This window comes from Diplotaxodon limnothrissa, linkage group LG6 (genome assembly GCF_057381915.1).
Source record: "Diplotaxodon limnothrissa isolate DT_005_m linkage group LG6, D_limnothrissa_male_GT1.1, whole genome shotgun sequence".
In the NCBI taxonomy this organism is placed as follows: domain Eukaryota; kingdom Metazoa; phylum Chordata; class Actinopteri; order Cichliformes; family Cichlidae; genus Diplotaxodon; species Diplotaxodon limnothrissa.
The window spans coordinates 3,416,233-3,438,433 of NC_140601.1; the positions used below are offsets into that span (position 1 = coordinate 3,416,233).

The window sequence follows — 22,201 nt, forward strand, 5'->3', positions numbered from 1 at the left end:
TATCCGTTCAGAGCACCGCACTACTCGCTGGAGAGCTTTGCAGTTGTAGGTGGTGCTGTTGCCATACCAGGTGGTGATGCATCCAGTGAGGATGCTCTCAATGGCACAGTGATAGAAGGTCCTGAGGATGCGGGGCTCATGCCGAATCTTTTCAGTCTCCTGAGAAAGAAGAGGCGCTACTGCGCCTTCTTCACTGTTTTGTTTATGTGTACTGACCACGTAAGATCCTCAGCCAGATGTACACCAAGGAACCGGAAGCTGCTCACTCTCTCCACAGCAGCGCCGTTGATGGTGATGGGGGTGTGTACTTCTCTGCACCTCCGGAAGTCCACTATCAACTCCTTTGTCTTTGCGACGTTGAGGGTGAGATGGTTGTCTTGACACCAGTGGGTCAGGGCGCTGACCTCCTCCCTGTAGGCCGTCTCATCACCATTGGTGATAAGACCCACCACTGTAGTGTCGTCCGCAAACTTCACAATGATGTTGGAGTTGTTAGTGGCTGTGCAGTCGTAGGTGTAGAGTGAGTATAGGAGAGGGCTCAGTACACACCCCTGTGGAGCACCAGTGTTCAGTGTAACGGGGGATGAGGTGATGCTGCCCAGTCTGACCACTTGGCGTCTGTCAGACAGGAAGTTAAGGATCCAGCTGCAGAGGGAGCTGCTCAGTCCTAGATCCTGCAGTTTCCTGTCCAGCTTCGAGGGAACGATGGTATTGAATGCTGAGCTGTAATCTACGAACAGCATTCTCACATACGTGTCTCTCTTCTCCAGGTGTGACAGGGCAGTATGTAGTGTCAGGGCTATGGCATCATCAGTGGACCTGTTGTGGCGGTATGCAAACTGTAGAGGGTCCAGTGAGTCGGGTAGTGCAGAGCAGATGAAGTCCCTGACCAGCTTCTCGAAGCATTTGCTTACGATGGGGGTCAGGGCTACAGGTCGCCAGTCGTTCAATGAGGAGATGGTGGAGGATTTGGGTACAGGGAGGACGGTGGCTATTTTGAAGCAGGCTGGGACTACAGGCAGAGAGAGGGAAAGGTTGAAGATGTGCGTGAACACTCCAGCCAGCTGAGCCGCGCATGACTTGAGGACGCGGCCGGGAATCCCGTCCGGACCAGTAGCTTTGCGCGCGTTCACCTTCCTGAAGCACTTCCGCACATCCTCCTCAGACACAGTGTGCGCACTGACGTCATCCGCGGTGCGCACACTGTCCGGTCTCATGGTGTTCGCTGTGTCGAATCTAGCGTAGAATACGTTTAGATCCTCACACAGAGAGGCCGTGGTCTGCGGTGTGCTGGTTTCCCCTCTAAAGTCTGCGATCGTGTTTAGTCCCTGCCACATCCTCCGAGGGTTGTCAAACTGTTGCTCCACCCTGTCCCTGTACTCACGTTTGGCTGCTTTGATCGTCTTCCGGAGTTGGTAATGTGCGTGTTTGTAGTCCGATGTGTTCGCGGAGGCAAAGGCGGTGCTCTGTGCCGCGCGAACATCTCCGTTAATCCAGGGTTTTTGATTTGGGAAGGATTTAACTGTTCTGGATGGGACGACATCTTCCACACATTTCCTGATAAATCCGCAGACTCAGTCTGTGTACTCATCAATGTCCCTAGCAGCCACGTGAAACATTTCCCAGTCCGCGTGATCAAAACAGTCCCGCAGCGCAGACTCCGATTGGTCCGTCCAACGGTGCACCGCCCTACGGGTTGGAGCTTCCCGTTTCAGCTTCTGCCTATAGGCGGGCAGGAGCAGGATGGAGCGGTGATCTGATTGGCCGAATGGGGCGCGGGGGAGGGCTTTGTACGCATCCCGGAAAGAGGTGTAGCAGTGGTCAAGTAGCCGGTCTCCACGAGTGTTGAAATGGATGTGTTGGTGGAGTTTTGGTGAGACTTTCTTCAGGTTTCCCTTATTAAAGTCTCCGGCTGTGATAAACGCCGCCTCTGGGTGTGCGGTTTCCTCACTGCTGATCGCGCTGTACAGTTCCCTGAGTGCTCGGTCAGTGTCGGCTTGTGGGGGAATGTAAACAGCCGTAATAATCACTGCTGTAAATTCCCTCGGTAGCCAGAATGGCCGGCACTTAATCATCAGGTACTCCAGGTCCGGTGAGCAGAAGGATTTGACCGGGTGCACGTTCGCATAATCACACCAGCTGTTCTTGATCATGAAACATACACCACCGCCTCTGCTTTTCCCAGTAAGATCCTGTGACCTGTCCGCGCGGTGCACAGAGAACCCCGGTAGTTGTATTGCGGAGTCCGGTACCTTGTCCGATAGCCAGGTTTCTGTGAGGCAGATCACGCAGCAGTCCCGCATCTCTCACTGGAATGAGATCCGTGCCCGAAGCTCGCACAGCTTGTTCTCCAGAGACTGCACATTAGCCAGTAATAAACTGGGTAACGGTGGTCTGTTAGTGCGCCGTCTCAGTCAAACCAGAACGCCAGATCTTCTCCCTCTGCGTCGGCGTTTGCGGCCTCCAGGGACAGAGAACAAAGGCGTCTCAGGTGAGATGAATGGGGGGTCTGAAAATGGAGCGTCCGTGTTGCAAACCTTGAACTCCGGAAAGTTATAAGAAAGACCGTCTTTTATGTCCAGTAAGGTTTGTCGGTCGTACACAAGGAGACATGTGCTACTCGCGAAAAAATGAAGGAAAAGTAAAATTAAACACAGAAAAAAGCTGTTGCTTGGGGGAGCTCGTGACGAGGCTGCCATACTCGGCGTCATCTTAGATCCCCATTTTATTTTATTTTATTTTATTGTTTACTCTATTTAATTAGTAAAATATGTGTACACACACACACACACACACACACACACACGTAGAAACATATTTAGTATACACATCCAGAAATGCATATACTATTATATATTGTACATATATTTATTAGTTTCAGATGTAGCCATTCTTGTATTTTGCTTGTTTACGTTATTGTATTTTGCACAACTCTGTTGCTTGTGAAGCTCGCACACAAGAATTTCACTCACATGTACTGTACCAATGTACCTGCACATGTGATGTGACAATAAAAGTGATTTGATTTGATTTAAATAGGTAACAGTCTTTGCCATGACTCTCAAAATTGAGCATTATGTTTCCGCAGATCATCTACAACTTGATTTCAGTCTACCTGTGCTAAATTCAGTTAATTACACATGATTTGGAAAGGCACACACCTGTCTTTAAAAGGTCCCATAGTTGACAGTGGATGTCAGAGCATAACCCAAACCATCAAGCTCAAAGACTTGTCAAAATACAATCTGAGATAACATTTTATAAAGCTCTTCTTTCAGCCCTTGGTACTTCTCGAGCTTCTTACTTTCCTTTTTTCTCATGTTGCTTTCACTTGGTATAGCTACATCTATTACTGTGGCTATCTTCTTCTGCTTATCCAACACTAGGTTAGCCATCACCACTTTGCCCATGTGTATCTGGAAGTCCCACAGGATCTTAGCTCAGTCATTCTACACCACTCTGGGGGGCATGTCCCACCTTGGCCTTGGGACTTCCAGGCCATACTTGACATAAATGTTCCTGTATACTATGGCGGCCACTTGATTATGGCATTCCATGTATGCCCTGGTTGCTTGCACCTTACTGTTATCTGCTGGATTGTCTCAGAGGCATCTTTACACAATCTGCACCTTCATCTTATTATCCCATCTGATCACTGGGAGGGCGTAGGTGTTGATTGCCCAGATCTCGTTCTTCCCGTTCAGCTGACTCTTCAGGACTTGCCTTACTCTTTGCAAGTATTTGGTGGTTGCAGCTTTCCTATCAGCCTTGCCATGGTTCTCATTTTCCTGTGGGATTCCCAGGTACTTGTAGCTGTCCCCGAAGTCGTACAATCCCCTAAGTTCTACTTTCCCTCTCTTTGTTACCAGTCGACTACACTTCAACAGTCTGAATGACATTCCAATGTCATTGCTATAGATCCTAGTGGTTTGAATCAGTGAATCAATGTCTCATCCACGACTGGCATAAAGTTTGAGGTCATCCATGTACAGGAGGTGGCTGACGCATGCTCAATTCCATAGTCGGTATCTGTAGCCAGTCTTGTCAATGATCTCACTTAAGGGGGTTCATCCCTATGCAGAACAGCAGTACGGACAGAACACCTCCTTGGTAAATCCAGCACTTGATGGTGACTTGTGCAGTTGGCTTGAAGTTGGCCTTGAGTGTTGTTCGCCATATCCCTATTGAGTTCTTGAGTAAGGTTCTTAACGTCCTGTTGATCTTGTGTAGTTCTAGGCATTCCAGGATCCATGGGTGGGGCATTGAGCCATAGGCCTTCTTCTAGTCAATGCAGGTGATGCACAGGTTGGTGAGCCTGGTCTTGCAGTCTTAGGCGACTGCTCTGTCTACCGGGAGCTGGTGGCCCCTTCTGGTGTTCCTGCCAGTTCCTTTCTGTGGCCTGCTCATGTATTGAGCCATGTCCCTGTTCATCTTAGCTGCTATGATGCCTGATCATGTGGTACTGAGGCAGGTTATTGGCTGCTAGTGGGATGGGATCCTTGGGTATTAGGACTGTCTGGCCTTCAGTTAGCTATTCCAGGTGTGTCTCATCTACTAGCAGCTGTTCCATTTGGCACAGTCTGCCACTGTGATGGTTACTGAATCCTGTTCAGGGAGGTTGCTGTAGTCAGCTCTCAGAACCACTAGCCACTGAACACTGTTGTTATGGATTGCATCCTTGTCCCATATGCTCTTCCAGTATTGCTCTGTCTCCAGTCTTGCTAGGACTGATCTCACATTATTCCCCTGCCAATCCAGACTCCACCAGATTATCAGCTCACCTTGTGTGGTAAACAGGCCAGTTTGTTTGCTCTTTCCTTGCTACTTGTTCCCGTGTGATACCATACCTTTTTTTGTCTCCAGTGTTAACCCTGCCTGCCTCAGAAACTATTTCCATGTGCATTCACCAACCTCTGCTGGATGCCATTTATCTCCTGTTGCCTGGCATCCCAACTAAACTGTATGTTTAGTTAGGAGCCACTCCACACAGCCTTCCTGCTCTCACAGGAAGCCTGTGGAAAATGTTGCTAAACTCACCTCCCTCTCCTCCCTTCCCAGATCTTGCCCAGCTTCTCACTGCCAGTTTCCATTTTCTCTCGTTCTAGTTAATGTAATCCTTGTGTTAAGTCAATCTCTGACTCTTGCCTAAGTAAAGGCTCATTCATGAGTTTTTGTTTGTTTGTTCATCTCTGTAAACATTTGTATCATTGTTTGTAAACATATCATGATTGAATAAAGTCTTTAACTGATTCATGTGCCTAATTTTTTTGCCTGGGTTCTGCATTTGTTTGCAATACCACAGTAATAAACATTACCCTGTATCACAGTATTTCATCAAATTCAAAATAATAATTAAAATAAATTGTACTTCTTCTCAGTTTGACTGTTGGATATGTTTTCTGTGTTCTATTGTGAATAAAACATTTGTTCGTGACATTCAGAACTCTATGCATTCTGTTTTTATTTACATTTTAACACAGCATCCCAATTTCTTTGGGATTGGGGTTGTAAATTATTGTATAATAAGAGACTAAATGGCAAACAGATGCAGAGGCGTTAAGACTGGTGGCAAAACCCTTTTCTGGCTGTAAGGGAAGGTATCAATTTATAATGATGCTACTCCTACATATAATGTAGAACACTTGTAAGCCATTATGTTATAAGTAACTAAATATTGTTATTAATCTTTTAATATTTATGTAACTGAAAATAAACTGAACTGTGAATTACTCTGGAAATCAGATACCTAGTTTGGATTTTTAGAAAATGCCAACAAAAAAATATATTACCCTTGAAAACATTGTACATAGAAACACACATGATCAATTATAAACCACCTGAATGTAAAAATTGTTGATCTGAAATGCCATATTTAGGGGAACCATTGACTTAGACACAGAGATGGACAACAGTGTGTTTGCAGACAGGGAAATTGTTTGAAGTCGTGAAAGCGTCTGGCAGTGAAAAAAGACCCAACATGGTTTCAATTAGAGCTGCAGTGGTTTGGATGCACAAGCACACATACAAAGTATTAGAGGATGAAGTGGAAAGGGAAAGGAAAAGTTTAAGAGAGTGATAGAAAGAGAGAGATAGCTTTCTGGCGTGAGCAGAGGGGACTTCACCTAATGTGAAACATATCTGTGTGCTTCATGTTGATGCATGAGTTTTTGCAGCTATAACCTGTTTAACTTCACTGTCTGCGTTTGTGCACATATATGTGTCTCCATATTTGTACAGAAGAGTTACAACAACCTCCAGACATGAAAACAAATTCACCATCTACTGTTCAAATATTTATGGACTAAATGTAAAAAGTTGGTTAATGGGTTTGAAGTCTAAATATACGTGATTTATATTTTGTTAGTAGATCTTTGGGCAGATCATCATATTATACACTTACTACTTTTTACCTACAAACATAATCTTAACTGTCTTACTTTCCCGAATTTAAATCTAGTCTTGAGGTATAGGAGACATATAACTTCGCCTTCCATATCTGAGCAAGTCATTACTCTCCAATTTGTAGTGTATTAGTGTATTTCAAGCAGACACACACCTGAAGAGGGCTTCTTCCATTTCCTATTTCGATTTCATTCTCACAAGTCCCAGGAAAACTGTTGGCCATCACAAAATGTGTACGCAAGCCAGTTCTGTTCCTATGACCTCATAAATATAAGTGAACAATAATCATTCTAATTCAAAAAATTGAAGGAAAAAAGAAAGAAAAAGAAACATTAAAGTTAAAGTGAAAGAAGAACAAGTTTTCAGACCATTAGAGCAAATATTAGAAAAACTGTGCCATCCATTCATCTATCCATCCACCCAATCCAGGCTTGGGTTGGGATAGAGGTACCTAGACCTTTGCCACGCCTGCAGTTGTTCTGGAGGGATACTGAGGCACTCCCAAGCCAGCCAAGAGATTTAATCCCTCTTTCCTGGGTCTCCTCCTCCTCCAGAGCATATCTGAAACACTTCACCTACTAGGTGCTCAGGAGTAGTGATATGCGAATCATATCATTCAATACTCGAGAATCACTTTACTGACTCGTGAATCATGATTCACAAGCCCAAATGACTCATTCACTGACTCATCCCTGTTGCTGTTAGCAAACTAATTTCAATAGTAGAAATATATCTAGCTTGTAATTAAAATTGTGCGGAAAAAAACAACAGCCAGTTTCTTAACAGAAACATTTCTGCTCTGAACTGGAAGAAAAAACCCTGAGTAGAAAGTTCACATCAAGACAATAGCAGGATAGACGAGATCTGCAAAGGGTGGTGCGCTCGGCAGAACGCATCATTCAATCAGAGCTCCCTGACCTGCTGTCCATCTACACCAAGCGGTGCAAGTCCAAAGCTAGGAAGATTATGATGGACCTCTCCCATCCCAACAATGGACTCTTCTCACTGTTGAGGTCTGGGAAGCGCTTCCGCTCCCTTAAGGCCAAAACAGAGAGAATGAAGAGGAGCTTCTTCCCCCAGGCTATTCGGGGCCTGAACCAGGTGTAGGACTGGACTCTCCCAAACACGTCACTATAAGACTGGACTCTCACACACGTCACCACACGCACCACCACACATTTCCTATAATCCTATAATTCCTATAATTTATAATCCTTATCTTTATAATCTCTTCTGCTATTTGCACATTCTTTACTGTAAATTCCTAAGTTAATTTGTAAATTTTTGTAGTAAATTGTAAATATTGTAGAACTTTTCTTCTGTCATTTAATGGTCGGGCATTGTACAGCTACAAGCATTTCACCCCCATGTCATACTGTGTATGGTTGTGTGTGTGTGACAAATAAAATTTGAATTTGAATTTGAATTAGCTCCTCAGTTCACAGTAGCATCGCTCTGCTAACAGCACATTTGAGTTACTCACCCCCTCCTTTCCTGTGCTGAATCGTAGCATAAGCGAATCCCTCACTCACTCACCCCCTTCCCTTGCTGTGCTGAATCGTAGCATGAAAGAATCACTCAGTCACTCAGTCACTCACCCCCCCCCCCCCCTTTCCTGTGCTGAATCGTAGAATGAACGAATCACTCACTCACTCACTCACCCACCCCCTCCTTTCCTGTGCTGAATCGTAGCATAAGCAAATCTCTCACTCACTCCCCCCCACCCCCCTCCTTTGCTCACAGCTTCTTCTTCTTGGTTGTTAAGGTGCATTACCACCCCCTGGCTCACAGCTCAGTGGACATTTAGATGAGAAAATATATATTTGACACATTTGAGGAAAATACTAATAAAATAAAAATAAAAATAAATAAAATACATTTTCCCTGTAGAAATCTAAATTTTTTTGCTCTTTTTTGCTCTATAAAAATAGTTGTTTTTCTTTTTCAATCATCTTAGCAGTAGGATATACATGAAAAGAGAACCAAATTAAGTTTGAGTGAAAATGTAAATTTTTTGCACTCTCTGGGCAACTGACTCAGTGACTCAAGTGACTCAAAAAACACGATTCATTTTGGTGAGTGACTTATTCAAACTTGTTTCAGTAAAAAGAATCGAATTTATCATCACTACTCAGGAGGTCTCCAGGAGGTCTCAAATGCCTAAACCACCTCTACTGGCTCCTGTTTGACATTGAGGAGTAGCGGCTTTACTGAGTGTCTTTTCTTATTTTTTTTTCAACAAAAATAAGCACATTATAACAAGAATCAGGCAAGACAAAGAAACAGTCAAGATAGTCATTTACCAGCTCATATTTTAAAAAGCCTCGTAAGGCTATGTTAATGCAATTGGGTGATTTTCTCTCATTTCTGCATTGTAATTTGGAATCAAATGGATTTAAGGAAATGGCATTTCTTTATTTCTAAGCCAGAGCTGCTGAAAGTTCATCAAATTTTTTTACGCCAATGGACCATTGTTTTTACAGCAATGGTGGATCATGGAGCTTAGCAATATTTTTTATAAGCCAAGCTTTCCGGTTGGCTGTCTTGAGCCAATCTCTCTTTCGGCTTTGTCATGTGACAAAGTAAAAATACAGATTCAAACGGATGAAGAAAGACACAGGTGAAATGACCATGGAATGTACCAAAAACTGATCCTACACTATCTTTTGGTCTTTAGATAGAGATAAACAATGGCTTAGGTTTTGTCTGAAAATATACCCCTAATTTCCTTCAGGATTAATAAAGTATTCTGATTCTGATTCTCCTGATTATGAGAGTGATCTTGTTTTTATGGGGTTGTAAAAGAAACAGTCCACCAATCTCCACTGTTTGGGCTGTTTGAATGGGTGCAAATACATTGAGATTTTTGCACATTACATGTAGCACATTAGAGCCTCTGTTGTGGTGGTTCATTGTCTTAGATTCTGGCATTAACACAATTACTATTTATTCCTTCTAAATAAACAAATTTGTAAGTATTGTTTTAGCACAGGAAATGTGGTTGCAGGATATGGAATTCAAGAGGCTAGAGTTCATATTTTGAGGCAGGAGGTAGTCAGTGGGGCAAACTTTTGTCCAAAGGCTTCCTAGCAGGTAAATTGTCATGCTGGTTTCTGTCATCTAGTCACTTCTATGACTAGAAGTGACTGTCTTTTAAAAAACATACACATGACAATCATAGATACATTTTTCTGTTACCGTAGCATGATAAAGAATAAAAATGGTACAGTGTACAATAAATAAACGCCACATTCCAAGTGCTATAGGCCTTATACTATGACAATTTTTTCCTGAGTGATGAGTAAAAGGTAGGAGTGCAACCGAGCAGTGCAAATTGCATTAACACATAATATGTATACCATAAAGAAGAAACAACTGCAAAAGGGTATAATGCAGAAATACATGGGGGCAGGGATACCTCAGTAGGTAGAGTGGTCGCCCCATGATTGGAAAGTCGGGGGTTCGAATCCACTGAACGGCTACCCTGAGGGACCCCTGAGCAAGGTACCGTCCCTACATACTGCACCCTGGGTTCCTGCTTAGTGGCTGCCCACTGCTTCACTGAGTGAATGGGTCAAATGCAGAGAAAAACAAGTAATTTCCCCATGGGGATTAATAAAGTATACATTATTATTATTATTATTACATGTATGAAAAAGTATGTGTGAAAACATTTGCCTAACAGGTGTGTTCTGTCGGGCATACGTTTCTGTGGCATGCCTGTCACAGAAAGAAGAATTATGTTACAGCTTTACAGAGAATGGTGGGAATGATTTCCTGAGGTGTTCTTTTTAGTAGCAGGGTTAAATCACAAGTGGGAAGGATTTCTGATGGCTCAGTAGTGTTGAATGGAGTGGTTGAGATGAATTGTCCATGAGGGAGAGCAGTTTGTTCAGTGAACAATGATAGTTTGCATGTGACAGGACATATGCAGACTGCACAAGTAACTTACCCCACCTTTTAGTGGTCATAATTTTGGCTTATATGTGTGCATTTAGCCAATTTATTATATAATATAATATGTAAACAAATAACAACATGTAATGAACATTAAATAAAAAATTCTGATATAATGTTCTCTAGGAGAACTTTAAAATGATTTTGAGGGAGGCTGGGGACATTGAGTCCAAATGAACTATGTTCTGCACCTCTGTTTGAGGCTGCTGCGAAGGAGTTGGGGCTACAAGGTGGTTGGTGCCTGTCGTGGTGGTAATTCCTAAATGAGATGTGGACCAGCAGGCCAAGCGGAATGCAGCTAAAGTAATAGTTTAACCAAACCCCAGGTGAGGGAGGAGTTTGGTGAGACAAGGAAAAAGACTTTCAGCCTGCCTCAAAACAATTTTGGGCAAACCATCAGGAGACTCAGGATGGGAAAGAAGTGTTCTACTCACATGGTGTATAGTGTAGGTGGGATGTTGCTGACTTCAACTGACAAGACAGTCGGGCGGTGGAAGGGAGTATGGGGATGAGGGGGAAGACTTGCCCATCACTAGGGCAAAATCATTGAGGCAGTTAAACAACTCATTGGTGTTTGGGTTTCTGGGGTGAATGAGGTTTCTGTCAATACAGTTTCTGAAGGCCCAGAATGTTGCAGGGTTGTCTTGGTTGACGCAACTCTACTCCATCATGTGGCACTCTGGAGTGGTTCCTCTGGATTATCAGACTGCTGTGGTGGTCACCATCTTTAGGATGGGGTATCGGAGGGTTAACTACAGGGAAATTATACTCTTCAGCCTCCCTGGGACGGTCTATGGCAGGGTACTGTAGAGGAATGTTAATCCATCTTTCGAACCTCAAATAAAGGGGGAACAATGCGATTTTTGTTCTCTGGTTGCTGAACATTTGATTAGTTCTTTATCCTCTCAAGGATATATAAGACTGTGTGTGAATTTGCCCAACCACTCTACATGTGTTTTGTTGATTTGGAGAAGGCACTCAATTTGGTCCCATGGAGTATCCTGTGGGAGGAGCATGGGAAGCATGGGGTGTCTGGCCTGTTGCTATTAGCCATTTGAGCTCTGTAATTGTTGCAGGAGCTTGGTCCACATTGTCAGCAATAACTCATTTCTGGTGGGTGTTGGACCGAGTGAGGGCTGCGCTTTGACACCAGTTCTGTTCATAGAGAATTTCTAGGCATATCCAGGTAGATGGTCAAGTGGCTTCAGAATATTGTCTTTAATTTTGCAGATAATGTGGTTCTGCTGGGTTCATCAGCTGGTGGCCTCCAGCTCGCACTGATTAAGGGGAGAAAGGAAGAGGAGATTGACAGGTGGATTGGGGCTACGGCTGCAGTGATGAGGACATTGCATCAGGTTATTGTAATTAAGGGAAGAGATGAGTGTAAAAAAGCAAAACCCTACCCTAGCCTAGCTTATTATCACAAGATCTGAGTACTGAGATCTGGTGAACACAATAAATGAGATCCTGGATACAAGCGGTGGTAAATAAGCTATCTCCGAAGGGTGGCTCTCCCTTAAAGAAGGTGAGGAATTCAGCCATCCAAGAGTGGTTTAGAGCAAATTCACAACTCCTACACATGGAAAGGTGCCAGTCAAGGTGGTTCAGGGATCTGACTAGAATCCCTCCTGGATGAGGTGCTTCGGGCATGCCCCACCAAAGGAGGCCATGGGACAGACCCACGACACGCTGAAGAGATTACCTTTCTCAGCTGGCCTGGGAATGCCTGGAGGTGTCTGGGGAGAGGGAGGTCCTTGCTTAGGCTGCTGCCCCCACGACCCAGCCCTGGATAAGCAGCAGAAAATAGATGGATGGATTGATGGAAGAAATCTTAGTTCTCACCGTCAATCGTTTCCAATATGAAAAGTACACCTCTGTTTCAGGTAATGCTCCACAGCGTAAGCCACTTTGTCTGCACCTAAGTAGATCACACTTGGCTGAACAAAGTAAAAAACATTTGTCACTGTAAATATGCGGATTTGTGTTAAATTATTTGCCATTTTATTCCATTCTATAACAGCAGTGTTTTCAGAGGACACAAACTGGCAAGAAGAACTTGCTAAGAGAATTCCAAGGGTCAGCTGGTCATAAATCCCAGCATGTATCATGCAGGTATAAGCACAGGAACATACAAATGCCATAGTTAACCTAGAAAAGGTTAAAGGTCTTAAATAATCAGGCCCCATCTTATCTTAATGACCTTGTAGTACCATATCACCCTATTAGAGCACTTCGCTCTCGCTCTGCAGGCCTACTTGTTGTTCCTAGAGTATTTAAAAGTAGAATGGGAGGCAGAGCCTTCAGTTTTCAGGCCCCTCTTCTGTGGAACCAGCTTCCAGTTTGGATTCAGGAGACAGACACTATCTCTACTTTCAAGATTAGGCTTAAAACTTTCCTTTTTGCTAAAGCATATAGCACTTTATATAGCCTCTGTAGAAATTATCCACATATCTCACTTATCTTAACTGCACTACTGTATAGCTCTGTAAATAATCATTCTGTACATACGATAATTTTTAACCCTACAACTGTTTACAACTTGCATAGTTCCCATTTCTGTATAACTGTATATCTCAGATTTCTGTAAAGTTATTTATTTCATATTCTGTATAGTTTTTCATATTTATATCCTGTTCATAGCTTGTACTCACTACAGCCTGTACATACCTATAGTTATAGAATATTCACAACATACTTCATACCGTGTACACTATAACATACCATAATAGACCCATTCTGTAATATACTTACATATCTATACTATTGCTAATATATATTGTAATATATCTATATCACTAAAGCACTTCTGGATGGATGCAAACTGCATTTCGTTGCCCTGTACCTGTGCATGTGCAATGACAATAAAGTTGAATTCTATTCTAATTCTATTCTATATAGTTAGGGCTGGACCAGGTGACCCTGAATCCTCCCTTAGTTATGCTGCAATAGACGTAGGCTGCCGGAGATTCCCATGATGCATTGAGTTTTTCCTTTCCCGTCACCTTTCTCACTCAGTATGTGTTAATAGACCTCTCTGCATTGAATCATATCTGTTATTAACCTCTGTTTCTCTTCCACAGCATGTCTTTCATCCTGTTTTCCTTCTCTCACCCCAACCGGTCGCAGCAGATGGCCCCGCCCCTCCCTGAGCCTGGTTCTGCCGGAGGTTTCTTCCTGTTATATAGGAGTTTTTCCTTCCCACTGTCGCCAAAGTGCTTGCTCATAAGGGGTCATATGATTGTTGAGTTTTTCTCTGTACCTATGAAGCTCCTTGAGGCGCCTTTTGTTGTGATTTGGCGCTATATAAATAAAGTTGAATTGAATTGAATTGAAAAATTTGCAATGTGTTGAATTGCAACACCTGCTGTAGATACACACAGTCCAGGAACCAACCATCGTCATAATAGAATGAAACCACCACTGGAAAAGCAAAGGCTGTTTTATTCCTTTTCACACACAAACACACACACACACATATGCGCGTGCGCCGGGTTATTAAGTCAGATCTTGTGATAATTAGCACATACAGCTAATCTGTGTATGTACATTGACAGAGACTTACTCAGGCAATGCTCTTCTGATGATGCTGTGAACTTGCTTGTAGATATCCAGTTTGGACAGACAGCTGCACTGGGTGTGGTTGGCTACACTGATGGTCACTGGTTTCGTCCCTTGGGTGATTGGCACTCTGATCTCAAACAGCTGCAAAGAGTTGTAAAGAAGCAACGTGAATTAAAAGAATGTATATTGATATGCACTGTAAAAATAGCAATGCACATCCTATCAATTTGTCAAAGAGAGTATCTCAAAAAAGTCAATACAATGGTACATTACAATGTGAAATAGCTACTATGGTAATGGTCTATACTCACTGAGAAGATAAGGGCCTTCTCTAAACAACTATTCAGGAATGGAAACATAGTCTAAGGCCTAAAACCTATTAGCTTTATTTTTCTTTTACTAGTTTGGGGATCACAATATAACTAGAGAATAACTAGCCCGTGTTACATATGGTTTATGTGTTTTGAAAATGAATTAAAAGAAAGAGAAAAAGTCTAAAGCCCCATACACTTATAAAATAATTTGCTTGCCAGACATCACTTGGTAGCTAGTGAACATTCAAGGCTCCAGTGGCGTAGGTAACCCTCAAATGGATTTACCACCCAGTCAAATGTCAATCAGTGTCATCCTTCACTCCCAAATATAGTCTGTTCAGCTGCTCCATCACACTTAAACTTGCACATCAAAGGTTCAGTGTGTAAAATATCACAGCTAGATCCTAGTAGGTTGCAGATAACAGTTAACTGAATTCTTTTTTCATACACCTCAGATTTCAAGTGCATTAATGCTGAGCACATTGGGCACTGTAAGACAAACACATTTCAGTCAGCCAAGAGAGATCAAGAACATTACATTTAGACTGTAACACCTGCGGTTGGCCACTTTGGATTTCCCTATAGCAGTGCTTCTACTGCTTCTACAAAGATCACCAAAAAAAATTTGGCTTCAATTCATTACCAGTACTTTGGTTTGGATCACTTTTTTCTCAGTATATAGTAGTATATCATATATATCATGTATCAAATCACAGAGTACAAATGAGTAGAACTGTCCAAACTTTGACTGGTACTGCATTTGCATCACCTTATCCCCAATCTCCTCTAAACTTCCTTTCATTGTGGCATTGTGTGATTCTGAGTGAGGCAGTTTAGCCAGCTTTACTTTGCTAAACAGTCAATCTGGTGAGCATTCTGGTACAGCATACCCAGTTACCAGTAAGTACTTTTCTACACTGCCAGTTGTAGTGTTGTAAAAAAATTTAAAAAAAAAATATGATTCAGTGAATACAGTGAAGTATCTGTATAACATCTTTTGCCTGGTCAATGCACAAAGTTGCAATTTGACCGAGAGAAGACAACAGCAATAAGATGTTAGTTTTCACTGGCTGAAAGAGGGGCCAAGTGCAAATTATACTGGCATTTTAAAATAAGATTTGCTCTGATTATGCAGTATGAAAGCTCAATGTGTGGAGAAGGGCGTAGTGGACAATTTTAAGATACCAATTCCACAGCCACAATTTGTACAGCGGGAATGGCTTCTTAATTTTTTACAAGAGAGCAAAAAAGAGCAAAAAAATGTTTTCTGTAAAGGAAACATTTTGTTCTCTCAGCTTTTGAACAATGACATTTTTTATTAAATTGTGCCTTTTGTATCAAAACAGTGGATTTTAATCCAATCAAAGATGTGCAGATTCTGCAAACAAGTGCAGAATTTCAGCTTTAGTTCAAAGGTTTAACAAAGCATTTGCATTATTATAGAATTTTTTATACATCTTTAATCACAAAAAAAGTATTTTTGATTGCAGACTCTGACAATGTAAGCAAGGAATCTGAATTTGTGTTATTTCAGTTATTACATTATATATAGTATAATGTATATATATATATCTGATGATGTCTAAGGCAGGAGAAGGAGGGGAAAAGAGGGGTAGGGGTACAATAAAATGATAGAGTGCAAATAGAAATACACAATATATTGCCAACTGGTCCTGTAAGAAAAGAAAGCAAAGAAAGATAGAGCACCAGGACCACAGAAATTAGAAAATACACAGATACATAAATCAAGAGTCTTGTTGTAGTGTGAGTGGGAGAGAGTTTGTGTTAGAATGCCTGTCTTTGTCACAAATGTACTTAATAACAAGGGTGGGAAGCCTCAACAATGCCCCCCGGAAGCCAGAGGCAGACAGACATGGAACCAGGACAACTGCACCATCCGCAGCCTCCAAGAGTACTGAAGACTCAAGGCCACACATCTTGGTGACAACCGCACACCCGTTCCAGCAGAAGAAGGAGGGAGGCCCCGATGGGCTTCCCACTGCCAAAGGGCGAGAATCCCAGAGAGTCAGGGGCAATGGGCAGTCAACCCTGCTAGAGCCTAGCCACCCTGGTACGAGTCGGAAAGGACCACCCAGCACCCGGCAGCGTCAGAAGGTGATTTTTTTCAGGGGCTCCTCCATTGCGTTTCCCTGTGTAGACCTGCAAGTTACATGCATAAGATGAACCTGCATCACAGGCGCCCAAATCTTTATACCATGCTTGGCAGGCTTAGATGGTATATACTGGGCAGCAGCCCTGAAATGGCATCAGCTGCTCATCAATGATGACATTGGGGCCAGGGTTGTAAAACAGTTGAGACCGGCCGCTCATTTGCCCCACACCATCCTGATGGCAGCTAGCTTGTCTCTCTGCCGTCAAGCTGGTCTATGATCATGGTCATCAAAACGGATGGTCCTGGAAATTATTTTGAAAGTTTTCAGAGACATCCTGGTCCAAAAAAGATCTCTGCCAGTTTCTTCATCCTGCAGGGATTCTGTGGTCTCCCATTTGGACCTGAAAACACCAGCAAGGATAAGAACCCCAAAGTAAGCATCCAAATCGGTTTTGTCCAAGACTTTCCATGTCTTTCCAAAAACTCTGCTTCCTTTAAATTGGTGCAATCCAGGATGATTTTCTTGATAGGGTATTGCATGCAAAGGTCAAAAGAAGACTTGATGTTTTTTGCATGACTGCCCAGCGTGTAGGTTCTGGTATTATTCGAATCACATTGGTTCACATTGGTTCATTTCGTAAGCAGGAAGACCATTCAATTTTGCCATCTTTTACCATCCATACGGTGTTATTTGCAAGCTGCTGACAGTCTGCTCACTGGTCTTGGGGCTGGCTGCTCCCTGCTGGTCTTGGGGCTGGCTGCTTGCAGGCTGGTCCTGAGGTTTGAAGCTTGCTAAACTTTAGAGCTGGCCGATGCTCATCGTCCTCTTCAATCCTCACATTCTTAAACTTTTTCCTCTGCATCGCCATCAAAACCCTCTGTCTCTTCCAATAGCAACTGTAAGGCAGTCTGAACAGAGAATCGCTTTGCCATCTTGATCAGGTGTGGAACCACAATGAGATATTTATAGTGTCAGGTCCCCAATATTCATTCCTGCAAGACAAAGGGTGAAACGTGTGGGAATGTGTGTGCAGACAGTGTTGGGTGCTCCAATTTTGCAACCTTGTGCGGGAACAGCACTGCTGGGTCACACCTGGGTCAATTCACAATGCTTTACTTTCTCCTTCTCTCTCTCTCTCTCTCTCTCTCTCTCTTTCTCACACACACACACACACACACACACACACACACACACACAAGCCCAGAGAGGAGGAAGGAGAAATGAGGGTACACAGGACCTATGATTTCCACACTTCCACTAGCCACGGGTCCAGTGGACCTGAAGACCTTGCCTGTTTCTTTCTGACTGCCCAGACTCATTCATGGCCAATTTACAGTACCATGCATCAGCTGCACATGCTCGCAGGTGCTGGAGCTCAAGCAGATATCAAAGACGTTTAACAGGAACGACTACTCGGTCACTGAATCCCCAGGTGTCCGTGTCCATGTCTGAGTATAATCTAGGGTTAAGTGTTTTAAAGTATGTGTGCTCATATCTGATGCATCAGAAACTACAACACAGTTTCTCTATATGGTTAGTGGTAATGCAACAAGGTCCTGACTTTGACTCCACCATCTGGCTGTGGCCTTTCTGCGTGGAGTTTGCATGTTTTCCTCGTGTTTTTGTGGGTTCTCTTTGGGTACTCTAGCTTTCTCCCACAGTCCAAAGACATGCAATTCAATCCATCAATCAGTCTTTATTAACAGACCTTATGTCCATAGTTAAAGCCATAATATACATAAAATTAATTTTGGTTTAATCAATTTAACCAAAAATCTATTTCAATATAACCTAACCCCAATTTTAAAAAAAAAATGGGGTTAGGTTAAATGATGATTCTAAATTGCCCATAGATGTGAATGTGAGTGCAAACTGTTATTTGTTTCTATGTGCTACACAGCAAATTCAAAAGTGTTAAATTTTTTGGTGTTAATAGTCTTCTTGCAAAAGTAGAGTTAATTTTACTCTAAGCAGAGTCACATTCTTTTAATGTAACTCTGAGGTGTAAAATGATAGTAGTTAAAATCGAGTGTTAAAAATGAGTGTTTCTCTGTCAAATCTGGAGGTGTTACAATGGAAACATTAACTCTTGACCTCTTAACTCTGAACTCCTAGAGGGGCTATGACACCAACAGAGTAAATTCGCAGACTCCGCCCCCAGCACGGCTCCAATCGAAGCTGAAGTGAAGCCGTTTCAGAACATTTTGCTCTACATATTTGAGTTGTTTGCCATGCTTGGTAAGTCATTTTTTCAAAGATTGTTTCAATTGTTATTAGCCTTTACTTCTGTGGCTCTTTGGAGTTGAGACAAAGCTGTGTGAAAGGCATTAGCCACGTTGCTCGCTGATAGCATAATATTCTGTTTTAGCTAGCTGAAAGGTATTGTTTGCGGGCAAATACCACAGCCTTGAAAAAAGCTTGCATGTGAATTTTCAGTCAAACGTTTGGTCAAATACACCTAAAACAATGTCTAGAATGTGAAATGTTGGTATAATGGTGCTACTTGAAGCCTGAAAACGATCGCCCATAAAAAAAAACAAAAAACGAGCAAACAGCAGTAGCAGACGTCCTGACTGGGTTCTAAGTTAGCATAGATCCCTCCAGAGTTTTGTGCACACGGTTTAGGTAAAAATGAAAAAGGTTGAGGTTTTACATTTAGTTCAGTATTACCTGTTGCCTGTGTCCTTGTCTTTTGGGAAAATACTTTACACAAGTAATGGCTCAAAGAGGATTCCTTTTTTTTTCTTTTACTGTGCTGCAATTGTTTACTGGATTATTTGTGCCGTTAATTAGTGTCAACTAATTTTTATTCAATCTCCACACAGGATATGCTTGTGAAGATGGAATATGGGGGAGAGCAGAAGTGCGTTGAAGTTCCACAAAGGGATGAATGAAGGACATGCATATTGTATTGAAGAAATAAGTGATGAGAATGCTGTTATTTGCATTTACCATGTCAGACCTTTTGATAAACAAAATTCTAATAAAAGTGAGAACATGTATACTGTTACATCTTTCAGAAAATGTTTTGAAATTGTGGTGCACAGTTCAGAATAAATGTTTTTCAAAAACCATTGCATCTTTTTAGTAAATGTTTATTTCCAAAAGAAATTTCTAGAAGTTCAGAACAGTAAAATTCCCGCTTTTTAGAATGAATTAGAAGATAACTCTTACGTAGTTAAACTAAAATACTCTTTGAGAGTTAATATATAAACTCTTAACACCAAGTGTTAAATTATCAACTCCAGACAGATTTGGTGTTTAACACTAAATCAGAGTTAACGTACCAACTCTCCAAAAAGAGTTAAATTAACACTCTCTGGTGTGGACCCATATAGACACTTTAATAGTGTTGAAATCAAATCCGACAGTGTTAATTTGGACATGCTGGATTTGCTGTGTAGACCTGTTCAGGGTGTACCCCCCTCCCTCTCGACCTATGACAGCTGGAATAGGCTCCACCCCACTCCACCTCTCAGACCCTGATAAGTAAAAGCGGAAGAGAATGAATAAATGATTTATGTCAACATGAAATTTATCATACTTGCAGTGATAACAGAGAAGCAATTTACTTTCATATTTATGACAACTATTCATTCATCTGGGCTTAAAATAAACTAATGAAAAGTTGCATGAAAAAATGGCATACAATATACACCCAAATACAGTGAGCAACAGTTACATTCACATTCTTCTGTGGCATAGTTAACTTAGTTAACATAGTTAACTTAAATAGTTAACTTCCTGTGCTGAGTGAATCCACTAAAACAGTTCATCTGACTCAGAATGCTACCCCCCGTTCATTCAAGCAGTAATGAATAGGAAATGAATAACACAGCTGACTTAAAACTTAAAACTTAAAACAATAAGCCATCCTACAATTCATAACTGAGTCCATAAAAACAGCTATGTGACAATTAGAAGGTGAGGGAATATACTCTTTGTTTCAAGGTAAGTGAAAATCCAATGAACCACTTGGTGCCTCTGCTTTAACACAAACTGTGTGACTTTTGATCAGCTGCAAGCCCTCTGTTTTATTTGGGGTTTTTTGCCCTTCCATGTCTGCATACAAACCCACTGCACCCACTTTGCTATGGTTAAGGAGAAACAAGTTCAGGTAAACTTTTGCAATTCTGGCACATTTTTTAAATATAAAACTCTTCTTGACTTTTCAGAATCTTAGAATCTGAAGGAAGGAACGCCTCAAAATTACAACATCAGAAACATATTTATGCTATGCTTTTTTCAGTTTGCAAAGTGCAATTAATCAATGGACATTTAAGTATCATACAAAAGTCCAATTTTTGTTGTGATTAATTCAGTCCCAACGGAGGAACAACAGAAGTCCTAAATAAGTTGATTGAATACATCAGTTCGAATGATAAATACCATAAGTACCATTGTTTTTCTTGTGACATTACCAATAAGTGTGATGTGTCACATGGCCCTCTTCCTATTGAAAAAACAAAAGTTGTATCCAAGATGGCCGACTTCTAAATGGCCACCATGGTCACCACCCATCTTGAGGAGTTTGCCACTCACATATACTAATGTGCCACAAACAGGACTTTAATATCACCAACCATTCCCATGTTATTACGGTGTATCCATATAAATGGCCCACCCTGTACAGTCTCATCATGTACTTAGCTGTGCATGTCCTCATGGTGTTCTAATGTTTTGCACTCTGCTCCTTGTCGAGCTGCTAGAGAACTACATACTGCATGATCTGCCTCTTCAGGAAATGTTTAAAGACAACATAATCTAATCTGTACAACTTCCACATTTTTGAAACACTGGCCTGGATCAGCAGCAAGCAGTAACATTTACTTTACTCCAAATGAAACATTATCATGTTATATGAGACATCAGCCTCGAACGACTGCTTGCATGCCTCGGCTCCTTGTGTGCATTCTCCATGCGAAACATCATTGTTATCTGTCACAGCTGTCTGTGTTCTGAGCAGTGTCAGTCAAGTTACTTGAAAATAGTAATTAGTTACTAATTACTGATTTCTTATTTTCAAAAGTAACTAGTTACTTAGTTAGTTTTAAAAAGCATGATACAAAACCTGAATAGGTAATAAAGTAATAGACCTTTCAACCCAGTTCTATTTTTTCTGCATATTTGAGTATATAAAACTGAATCAAATGAAAAAGCCTCTTTAAAAAAAAAATGTTAATTTGAATCTTTTAACTTTATGCACATTGCATCAAGCAGAAAATAATTCATATGCAACAGTCTCTGACTTGAAGAAATGTGTTTAACATTTAAACCTATGTTCTGCATATTCCAGCATATAAAATAAAATAATGTTTTTTTGTTTACACTCACTCTTTCAAATAGATGCAAGTAAAACACAGCAAAAAAATAAATAAAATCAAAGACTCAGCGGCACTGAGTCCTGTCACTCTTAAATCTATTGTCACCTGTTTAGCAGGAGTGGGGCCAGTGGGTGGAGGTTTGCCCTTTGCGGTCATGTCAGTGGGGGATCCGGGGGTTTCTCTGTGAACGTCACATTCCCGTGGCAGCGTGCAGGGTGCTCGCTCAGATTTGAAGTTTAATTTTTCACTTTGGAAACAAGTTTTATTCCCACGCAGAGTGTACAGCAGACACTAATGTTTTGTCACTTTTTACAGACTAAAACTCAGTAACCCGTTGCTGCCCATATCTGGTCCTGAGTGTCTTTTAATTTCAAATTCAAATTCAAATTCAAATTCAAATTCAAATTTCAAATTTCAAATTCAAATTTTATTTGTCACGTACACAGTCATACACAGTACGATATGTAGTGAAATGCTTGGACAACTGCTCGTGACCTAAAGAAAACAAAAAAGGAAAAGGCTATGAATA

At 41.7% G+C, this 22,201-nt stretch overlaps 1 protein-coding gene across 1 annotated transcript in view; it reads right to left on the reverse strand.

Annotated features, from left to right (window-relative positions):
* vegfc (vascular endothelial growth factor c) overlaps nucleotides 1-22,201 on the reverse strand; it is a 105,339-nt gene that overhangs the window by 32,633 nt on the left and 50,505 nt on the right. Inside the window, exon 4 of the mRNA XM_085356705.1 lies at nucleotides 13,922-14,061. Within this exon, the coding sequence (XP_085212831.1) occupies nucleotides 13,922-14,061 (140 nt within the window). The remainder of the gene's footprint in view (nucleotides 1-13,921; nucleotides 14,062-22,201) is intronic.